Below are 11206 nucleotides of genomic sequence, written 5' to 3'. Positions count from 1 at the left end.
CGAAATTTGCGGAAAGGATGTGATTTCAGAGTTTTCGGAGATTTAGTGTCCAGCTTTATTTTCCCGAACGTTCGGAGAAATAGTGCCGGCCTAATTTAATTTGTCTACAGTTGTCTCAATATAGGTCTATGAACGGGCAAAATAATACTTCGCTTTGCAAAGAACGATTCATTTTGAAAGATGGAATCTAGATTTCTAGATCTAGCACAAAAGAAAAAGGGAAAGAGGCATAAAAGATGAAACTAAATTCAAGACGAAAAAAATAGCATCAATCAGAAAATTGATGACAAATAGCCCGGGTGGTATTTCGAAATTTATAGAGAAAATTGCCAAATTTTAATGCCACGCGAGAGCTATTTTTAGCGATGAGGTTTTCCCGAAAGGCTGTTGTCACAACAATGGCGTCGAGTGAGCACCGACTGATACAAGCATGCGACCAGAAATAGAAAGTCTGGTAATATGTTTCCTTTTTAGAAAAAAAGCATTTCAGGATGTTTCGAAAGATGTTATAAATATTATTCCTATAGTGCAGTCCATCCATTGTTGGGGTCAGATTTTCACACTTATCTCAGGAATAAAGTTTGGTCACTTGGATTTCATGATATTTGTCTGAACCAGGAAGTCAACAAAAAGAAAGAAAGATTAAGAGGGACATATTTTGTGGATGAATTAGCAAGCTTCGTTTACAATCGTAGCCTTTAGAATGTTACGTCTTGCTGATTTATAACAATGAAATATGAATGAAGAAACATTCAGTCTAAAGACAGCACAACGGGAATGTATGTAGCCTATAATATTATAGGAATCATATTGTCAAGTCAAGTTTAGTGTGGTCAGTGATTGGAGTATAAATTTACTAAAAGGCCACCTCTATTCTCACCCGGAGTTCTCACCCGGAGTGAGAATAGTGCAGGCGAGTCTTGTGGCTATTCTCACCCGGTGCGCGTTCACCAAATTTTGCGTTCACCCTAAACCACAGAATTCTACACTGTGATAACAGAAAAATTGTAGAATTCTGTGCCGTGAACAAACGTTCCATTACAACTGTAGCCTACTAAAAGCGTACAATTTTGTCTGTGGGCAGTGGAGAGAGAGGAGTAGCGCGAAAATTTCCGGGCAAAACAAAATGGCGACCCGCGTAGTTCGGCTCGATTCGAAAAGTTAAATAGCCGTAGCATCTTTGTAGACAACCAAATTAATTTACTTTTGTGTTTTAACATCATTTTTTAACTTTGTTTTGGTCAATTTGATCGTCCACACCGATAGACAGTATTCAGAAAGAGACAGAGAGAGAGAGGGGAGGAGTTGATCTTGCGAGAACTTCCGGGCGGGTGAGAATAGCCACTTTCAATAAATAGCTTTGAACTTATAATAAAAGTGAATAATTGAAATTGCCGGATTTACTGTGATAAAAGTATAAGTTGCAGTAGTTTCTGTAAGACGTGTGGCTTACATTATCTTTTCTGAGTGGACATTAAAAAGTGAATTGAACTGTAAACACCATGTTAAAAGGTAATGTTCTATTTCGTTAGTGGCAACTTTTCCGTGTTTGTTGAGTGATGGCGAGAGGTGACATTTCCACAAATTTTATCATTTTATCCTCCCTATTTTTAGCTGTCTTGAAAAATACAATCATGCCCCCAAAAAGATCACATTATCCTATTTACCTCTCTGGATGGAGAACAATAGTTATATTATGTAAGTTGAGATTGTTTCAGAATGCCATCAGGTCTGTTGGTTTGTTATATATAGATTGTAAGCTAAATTAACCATCTGCATAGACGAAAAGAGCCATATAGATTGTAAAACACATAGAGTATGATAGAGCTTGCTGTTGAGCTGGAGTTTTTGTTTTACAGATATATGCTTGCAGGGTTGGTGATTTTTTTGATTTTTTAAATCAAAATCAAAAAAATCGATTTTAAAAATTTTAATCAGATTTTTTAAATTTAAATCGGATTTTTTTATATTTTTTATTATTTTTTTTAAATGTCGACACAGTTTGGGATTTTTGGTGGCTAAAAGTATGTTCTTTTAGTGCAGAATGCATTGTCTTTATTTTAACTAATGATTAATTTAAGCAACTGCAAAAGAAAGCCTTAATCTGCTATATCAGTGAATTATGGCTACAGACTTCAAATGAAGAAAATGTCAGTCTAAAAGGAAAGGGGGGGGAGGGGGTAATTATGCATAGATAAACTTGTATTTTATTACAGTGTGTGTGTGTGCGCGCGCTTGTGTTTGTCTAAAAAGAAAAAGAAAATGCTAATTTCAATCATGAAAAAAAAAGTAAATTGAATACTGTATTAATTTACTACTTACAGTGACAGGGGGGAAAGCAGACTTGTAAGCATGATTATATTAGTCTACTAAACCTTATATCTGTTTTATAAAACCAAGGAAAGGAATTCTGAACGTTTAAAGACGTAAAAACAATACATTTTTTAAAAATGATTTTGATTTAAATCACTGAGTTTTAATTTTAAAATCAAGTTGATATAAATTAAAAAAATCAACTGATTTAAATCAACCCAACCCTGGTTTTCAATTATGAAAAGAAAGAAAATTGAATACTGTATTATTTTACAGTGACAGGGGGGGAAAGCAGACTTTTAAGCATGATTATATTAGTCTACTAAACCTTATATCTGTTAAAGGAAATGAATTCTGAATGTTTAAATATGTAAAAACAGAATACATTTTTTTAAAAGTGATTTAAATCACAAAATCAAGTTGATTAAAATAAAAAAATCAACTGATTTAAATCAACCAAACTCTGATTTCAATTATGGGAAAAAAAAGTAAATTGAATACTGTATTATTTTACAGTGAAAGGGGGAGGGGGAAGCAGACTCTTAAGCATGATTATATTAGTGTACTAAACCTTATATCTGTTTTATGAAACCTAGGAAAGGAATTCTGAATGTTGAAATATTAAAAAACTGAATAAAAATAATTTTTTTTAAAAGTGATTTAAAATCACTGATTTTTATTTTAAAAATCAAGTTGATTTAAATTTTTAAAAATCAACTGATTTAAATCAACCTGATTTAAATCAACCCAACCCTGTATGCTTGCTTTACTTTATTATGTGGGACGCTGCCGTTTGATTGAAAAACAATCACTCTTCCTGATAAACAAGGGAAGCCAACTGTGGCAGCAGATATATGATCTGAGTTGCACCCCTTTAAATTTACAAAGGAACCCTTTCTGTCTGAGAAACTGCTTTTTTTGCTTCTTGACTGTTCTTTTGTAGATCACTGTGTTTATAATGTGTTGGAGAAAATGATAAAGTACAGTGGTTTGATGGGTCTTTTCAAAATCAAAATGATGTAATTAAATGGATGGCTGTTGTCCTCAGAAAAAGATGCTGCATACATCAGCTTTTCTAGTCTTAAATAGGTGTGTATTTCTTGATGCTTAACCGAGGTAGAGATGTTTATTAGGACTTGCTTTTACAAAAGGTTTTTTTTGTGTGAGTTTTTTGAGTCAGTGTCTCATTTGTGATTCTAAGGCCAAGAAGGAGTTGTCATGCCAATGTTATTTTCACTACAGGAAATGCCAGATAGCTACTTAAAAGGAATGCCTTTTCTAACATCAGGGGTGGGTGGATTGATGGTAGAGGTCAACAAAATATTGAGGGTTTTTTTGGAAAATGTTAAGTTGTCAATATTTTCTAGGCTGTTAATTGTTTTTGTAGTTATTGAGAAAAAAAAAAGATAGAAGCAGGGTCGAAGGCTGACTTGTTTGACAGGGTATTCAAAGTGAAACGGTACGGAACCAGATATTATGGCCTGGAGAAATCACACAAGAATCTTACTCGAGGCAGGGGACTCTTAAGTTGTGTGAGTGAAAACAAATCCGGAATTAAACCACCAAAATAATCGGGAAAGTATCTCATTAAATATCAATTCCAACTAAAATTAAATTTAACTTTAGAAGTGAATACACAAACCCAAAGCAAGGAAGCAGAGATGTCAGTACTAGATCTATAATATGTTATAAATCTACCAGGGAGTCTAACTCTTTGGTAGAACATGACAATTATCATTTTTTAAAATTTCACTTTTGGCTGTTTTTTGTCTAGCTTTGCGCGGCCAGGAGCCGGTGTCATAATTGAGGTCACGATCTGATTATAGGACGTTACAAAGTCGAGGAAAAAAACAAGCACTCGCAGCAGTAAAGAGATTATTAGGAGTTAGTTCCCCTCACATCTGTAAGGTAGACTCGACCAGTGTAATAGTTCACTTACATAATCAGGGCTTACAACTGATTATATTTGTGGCCGGAAAGGGGTGAACAGGGTATATGTGGCAATGAAACTGTATGGACTGCTATGCACGTATTCCCTTCAACTCTATTGGTAGACTCTTCCAGCCCCACTTTAAGCTTATTTGATCAAAGCTTGTGACTGCTTATGGAGTGGCCCGAGAGGGGTGAGCAGGCCATTTCTGTGGCAGTGAAACCGTTTTGAATGTTAGGCATACTGTTCATTGTTGATTATGAACATCTTTTTACATTTACTTTATAAGGTTTACGTTTATGGGTGAATTTGACTGCTAAAACGTTTCAAAATTAGGAAGGGAAGCAGTGATTATTTGATTATATAGATGCTTCGCCCCTGGATAGAAGTATCATGGAAACCAAGCAAAACAAGAGACAATCATGATTTCAAAGAAAACCTAGCATAATATTCTGCTACTGATTTAAGTCACCCTTGAGGGATAGAAAAAAAAAGAGGCTTCAATAAACAGCATTTAAATGAGCAGTGAAATGTTGGTGGTTTTCTTTTTTCTGAGCATTGTTGCTCCACAAAGAACAGGCCTCTGTAAAAATGTTTTGTTCGAAGTCATAAAATCAAATCAGCAAAGCAAGTTTATTTATTTGCATAATTATTTTCATTGCTATATATATATATATATATATATATATATATATATATATATATGCATGTTCAATTAGCATAGACAAAGTTCGAATGTTCAGCAACTTACTTTTTCTTGTGAATTCATATTGTTCATGATATTTTGTTTTAGTGTTCTATTCTGGAAGCCTTGACTTTTTTGCAATTGTCTCAACAAACCTTGTTTTTTTCTATTTTTTTCAGAAATCCTACCCAGCGAAATGAATGACGATGTCATGTCCATTGGGAATGTGAACTGTCCTAATTCTGCGACAAAAATTGTCAGGATTGTTCACATTTCTGATACTCACCATGCACATAATACTCTTACACCTCTTCGACCATTAAGTGGCAACATTGCTATACTCAGGAGTACCAGCATTGATTCCCCCAACCAAATAATTGATGAAACTGGTGCAGATGCTTTTGCCAGGTCAGCGTCAGCTCGATTGCAAATGCAAGCAAGTGAAAGTAATGATTCCTCATTTCATAAAGGAGGAACATTTCTTAGTAGTTTTAGAAGGTCACACTCAAGCTCTACCAGTGTTCCTCCTGGAGATGTTCTCATTCACTCTGGCGATTTTGCTTGGAATTCAAAAGCTCCCGGACTTTTTCGTTCTGAAAATTTCGAAGAAATTATTCAAGCAATGAATGACTTTTTCGACAGGTTTCCCCACAAAGTAAAAATATTTGTAGCTGGGAATCATGAAGCTTCTTTAGAGGGTAAGAAACTCCTCTCAGTGCAAGAACGTTTAACTTCAGCTGTTTATCTCTACAACTCCTCTTACACTTACGAAGGTATTCATTTTTACGGTGCTCCATACACGCCTTTTCGCTTGACAACTAACGCAACAGGATTTCAGCGTCACTCAAGAAGTATTGCAGCTCACTGGAGAGAAATCCCTTCCCGCACCGATGTACTTATCACTCACACTCCACCTCATGGTATTCTTGACCTTGCCACAGACTTCACGGCCAGAAAAGTTCCCAAGTTGTCATCTGCCATCCATCGACTCCTCCCAAAAGGCCCTTGCAGTACCTGTGGTATCATTCATCCAGGTCGCAGTCACTGGGGCTGCCGGCATCTCAGGGAAGAAGTTTTGATCAGAATCAAGTGAGCATTAGTCCTTTGATTTTATACATGTAGCGATGTTTGAAGGATACGTTTGATGTGTTTTCAAAGATCATACGGTACTCTAGAAAAATTAAATGATAATGGACTTTTAAGATATTTTATAGAACCAAAGAAACCCATCACTCATGCTCAAGATTTGGTTCACAGCGTCACTTTTAGCCAGATTCTGTTACCTTTAGTTAGCGTGACTCAGCAACCTGCTGGAGCTCCCGGCTCGGGGTCATGGGGTTAATGAGCCCTGAAGTGACTTTTCGGGTGTCGGTTAAGAAGTTAGCATTTTTGTCTATGTTTGAAACGATATAACTTATTCCCCATTCCACACAGCAAACCATTAAGTGGATGTACTAAAAGCTCAATGCTTTGAGATTTATGCAGCGTTAGATTGGCTCATTTCTGTGCCTTGGTTTTTGTTCTAGATAAGTTTTGTAGAGTACCCAATTTGTCCTATTTTTGTTACATACTTATGAATAAATGATTGTTTATTTTAAAACGGCACGACAGATCTCTCCAAAATCTGTGTTAAACTGACTACGAATATCATGTCTTTTACTATGAGAAATTTTTAATCTGCGCGAGTAGTAATAATCAAGTTATAAGAGAAGAAAGATGCACATCTGCATTTTTTAACCTAAGACACCCAGCGTTAGCTCTTGTTCTACCATTAAACAAGAGAAAGTTACTCTGCGTTTGTTATTGAATCATGCTGTGTCTGTGGCAGCCTGCATACAACTAAAAAAGATATATTACGCGATTTTTAAAAAACACAAACCTGTGTTAATACATGGGTAGAGACGAACTTCTTGTATGGAATAAAAATAATGACAGCTAAAACATTCATTCTTAGGTTTTGTGTCGGACATATGCGCAGACACTTTTATGAATGTAAAGAAATCAGAACATTGTCAGTTATTTCAAATGGTTATAGAAACGAAAATAAAAGCTAGAAAAGCCTGGTGCTGATTCAGTGTCACTGGAAAGCTAGAAATTATTCTTATAACACAATTACGAGAAGTCATCCCTGTTATTCCCTCAACTTACAAAACCTTGATCTAGCGTTTTAAGAAAAATAAGGAATAATTTATGGAGTGTAACTGATAGCCTACTGTTCGTGTATTACATTGATTGTTGTAGATGTATTCTGACACTATAAAATCGGTTTGTACTTTTTCATAGAGAGACATCAGGGTAATTTAGATAAACTTTAGAGAAAATATTCAAATATTCCAGATTACATTACACAGCGAATTGTGTGCCAGATGGATAAAGATGCAAACTTATAGCTTCCTATTATACGCGCAGATACCATCTTTTCTGAGTATCTGCACCAATGTTATGTCGTTCATGTTTCAAAAGTTAGACAGTTTTTGTCATGCCGTTTTTTTTAATTCTGATTTTTTTCATTCACACTTGTCCAGAAAATTTTACAATTTAGCATTGCCGACTTCAACGCGTCTTACGAAATAACCAGACAAATTACAGTGTCCGTTGTTTTTTGGGTCTCAAGAGCAGAAAAGCATGCTTTGGGTGCATTAAATGATAATTACCATAAATGCAGGGAAACACTTAAAACTGTATGTTGAAAAGTACCAAAAATGAAATCAGCCCAGATAGAGTGGCGACAGGGAGCTGACCCTCGTGACCCTGACGTGATAAAGCACTCTGTGGAGACCCCCCTGCTGCAACTAAAATTCCACTGCCGGTGCACCTTAGGTTATAAGAAAGATGTTAGATCTGAAGTTGCAGGTCGCAGGAGTTGTGGTTTTTCTTCCTGTTTATCTTCTATAGTGTTTCCCAATTTTAGTAACCGGTTACAAATTTTGTAAATTGAATTTTTTAAATCTTTGTTTCTAACAGGCCAAAGCTTCATCTGTTTGGTCACGTCCACGAGTGCAATGGAATTACCACCAAAAACGGAGTCACTTTTTCCAACGCAGCCTACAAGTTGTCTAAACAACACCATGTGTTTGATTACTACGTTTCATGATGAAATGCAAAGATCGTCAAGGCCATGTGCGTTTACATCAGCAGCTGTCTGCTTTTCATACACTAACCAGACAATTTTTTTTTGCGATGGACACACATGATAACTTGTGTCAGAAAGTTGAATGTTATGTTCTGAACTGCTGTTATTCAATGTTGAAGTTAATTGAGTAATCAGTAAAATTTCAATGCTGAATGATGTGGCGTCAAGCATTTAAGATGAATTTTTTTTAAACTGTATTAAAGTTGGGCTGTCAAATACCCATGGTAAGAGAAAAACTTCATTTTAATACATCATCAGTAGTACTGTTGATTTGACTAATTAATTAATTCCATTTTGACACTGATTGCTCAGAAATATATATATTAAATTTACTAATGCAGTCAACATACATTACATACTGTACATGCACTGACAATCTTAAAAAAGGAAGACATTTTTCTCTACTTACATTTTTGTTCTTGTACACTTTTTAATTACCCTTTGGTATTGGAGGATTTATCTGTAAAACATTTACAGCACAAATATATATTATATTATTGTTGGATTCTGTATAATTTACACAAAACTTTGGCGGGTGAATAGGTACTTTTTACCTTGTTTTTGTGGAATACTATTACTTCATTGACCCTTTCTCTGTTGGAAAAAAAATATTACTACTAATTATATTATTATGGTATAACATGAATGTTGCCCCTTTGGTCTAATCGACACTGGACAAATTAGACTAACTCTAACGAAGGTTAAGTCATTTATGGATGATGTCACGCAATAATTCTAGAGAGCTGCAGCTTAGTCTGAGCCTTATTGAGATTTATTTCTTCTTTTGCTCAAGTCTTGATTGTATTGTAATAGCTGTCTACAACTTGACTGGCAGTCAAAGTGAAAATTTTTGTTTGGTCCAATTACTTTATTTTATACATGTGTCAGTTGCAGTATTGTTTTTGCACATGTTAGTTATTTTTCTATCTAAATCTAAGCCTATGTTATTTCTTGATTGGTGTCTTCCAAGTTTTGGCACTCTGTTGGTATCATGGTGGACGATGAACCAGATTTTGTAATTATTTTCAAATATATCTATTTTTTCAATGAACTGGGACGAAGACATGAAGAGAGGTGCAAAATAAAAATAGTAATAATATGGCCATGGATAGTCCCTTTTCCCAGGGTGTCAGGGACAGGGGTTGTGGGATAACTGTAACGTAAACAAAGGCGTGATAAAAGAGGACTCGACAGGCTTGCTTTTGCCGAGTTAGGAAAATTACTTTAAAAGAGAGGGGGAGGAGGGACTGAATTAACTAGATGTTGGCTTGACTCTTATAAAAACCAAAGAAATCTAAGGGATGCGTCATATTAGTCATAAACCTTTGATCCTGGTTGTACGTTACTACACAACCTACCTTGTAACGCATCTGATTGTTTCAAGTGTCAAACTAAATCCGTTTTCTTTTTTTATTTTCATTTTTTCAATTGCCTAAGCCTCCCCCGCACAACGCAAAAGTGCTGGAATTTATTAGCACCGTGTCAAATTAATCTTGGCCTTACTTCTGGCCTTGGTGCTACTGATGTTTTTTTACAGGGTATAGTGATACTGAATGACTCCAAGGGTTCTCTGCACAGAGTGTGTTGAAGTAAAAGTTATAGAGCTGCTCATGGCGTTGTGACATAGACTACACTCCTGATTCCAGTTTCCCGGCTTTCTCCCAGTTATTGTCATTATCATTTATTTTCTTGGTTTTTTCCCGAACGCGAAATCTGAAAATGAAATTCTTGGCTTTTTCTCATTTTTACAGTTGAGTGGGAACCCTGTAATAGGGACGTTAAAGTTAAAGCCTTGCATAGTCCTTACTTTTCTCTTCCACGTTCTCACTGGTCCCAGCGAGTTGATCTATAAACCTTTTGAAAAAAATGGAATGTACAACACACGTTCTGCCAAATGTCTCTTCCATTCCACTGGGGAAAAAAAAATTTCGTCTTTATTTCTTCATGAAAAAGAATTCTTTGCTTTGTTATGAAATCAAAAAACGAAAGTTGGCTCTTCAAAGGTAAAAGCGATTGAATCAAATCATAACTGTTTTTTTAATGTATGTATGTTACTGGTATATTATATATGCTGCTGATTTATTGGTTGTTGAAATCTGCACAGAACAGATGAAACGATTAATCTACCAGTGACTTGTTTGCCATGGATTTTACTCACAGTTCACGGTTGTCCTACCTTTAGCATTTCTAGATGTTCCGTTTTCACAGAACCCCATGTCAAAATGTTTTCTTTTGTCTTTGGCATTTACTATTTAATGACACAGTACTCTCTCCATATTCCTGTGTTACACCTCAAGTGGTAGGCCTACTAAGTCTCCTGGTGGATGTTGATGTAGAAGTGTGAAGTCCCCTGACATTAGTGGAGTGTGGAGTTGGCCACACACCACTCTGGTTTTTTATTGGAGCTTTTTTATGTGTGGTCAAACAGACTGAGGTCATCGTAGAACGTACTACCATTTGAGTCATAGGCTTGTATATTATAATATATCAAAGATTGTGTACACTGACATAATTATGGCTCTCTATAGAGCACACCATTTGACTTTATTTGGAACCAAATGAAGAGCAAGGAGGAGGGAAAGGTTGTGCTTGCACTCGACTATATTGAGACTTGTTTTTTTACCTAACACAGTGAGACTGTTTTTTTGCCCTCCATTTGCACACCAATTGTGTGCACCTGCACGGGGAAGGTTTTAGTAAGAGCCAAAAGTGGCAGCCATGACATTGCTTGTTCTAGGATATTGTAATATACAAGTTTTTGACTTGAACACAGAAGCTCACCAGGAATGGAAGTCAGGTCACACAATACTGTGAAATACATCTGATTTACACCTTTCATCATAAGTTGTCACTTCTTTCCTAGATAGTTGTTGACTTAATTTTCATTCAAAAGGTTTATATTGTGGACATGAGAGGTTTACTGAATAGTGCCATTGATCCAAACCAATTCCAGGTTATAACCACAATGCATGAACAAATTATTTCTTTTATTGTGGAAGATTTGTACAAGTTTTTGTGCATCTAGATTTCTTAATTTACTTTCACAGATCTCTTTTTAGTTCCTTTTAGACAGCAAGCATTCCATGAAATGAGTGTTGGTGTAAGTGTATTAGTGTACCGTAGTTCTTGTGTGTACAACAATGAC

At 35.7% G+C, this 11206-nt stretch overlaps 1 protein-coding gene across 2 annotated transcripts; it reads left to right on the top strand.

The window, feature by feature from the left end:
* Nucleotides 1–332: 332 nt before the first annotated feature.
* LOC101856336 (UPF0046 protein K07C11.7) lies at nucleotides 333–9151 on the top strand. Of its 2 annotated transcripts, none has more exons than XM_005096112.3 (3): nucleotides 333–449; nucleotides 5108–6017; nucleotides 7893–9151. In XM_005096112.3, the coding sequence occupies exons 1-3, from the start codon at nucleotides 431–433 to the stop codon at nucleotides 8020–8022; spliced, it is 1059 nt and encodes a 352-aa protein (XP_005096169.1). In that variant the 5' UTR covers nucleotides 333–430; the 3' UTR covers nucleotides 8023–9151. The 2 variants fall into 2 exon arrangements, with proteins under 2 accessions (XP_005096169.1, XP_012936671.1); XM_013081217.2 differs by having other exon boundaries at nucleotides 337–454.
* The last annotated feature ends 2055 nt before the right edge of the window (nucleotides 9152–11206 follow it).

The sequence above is a fragment of the Aplysia californica genome, unplaced genomic scaffold (genome assembly GCF_000002075.1).
Source record: "Aplysia californica isolate F4 #8 unplaced genomic scaffold, AplCal3.0 scaffold00121, whole genome shotgun sequence".
Lineage (NCBI taxonomy): Eukaryota > Metazoa > Mollusca > Gastropoda > Aplysiida > Aplysiidae > Aplysia > Aplysia californica.
Note: the sequence above shows the minus strand (reverse complement) of the source record. Positions and strands in the feature narration are given on the sequence as shown.

Bases quoted from the DNA above. Each gene is read 5' to 3' on its own strand.
- LOC101856336 (XM_005096112.3), top strand. The intron at 6,018-7,892 runs GTGAGCATTAGT...TGTTTCTAACAG, and splicing joins GAAGTTTTGATCAGAATCAA to GCCAAAGCTTCATCTGTTTG.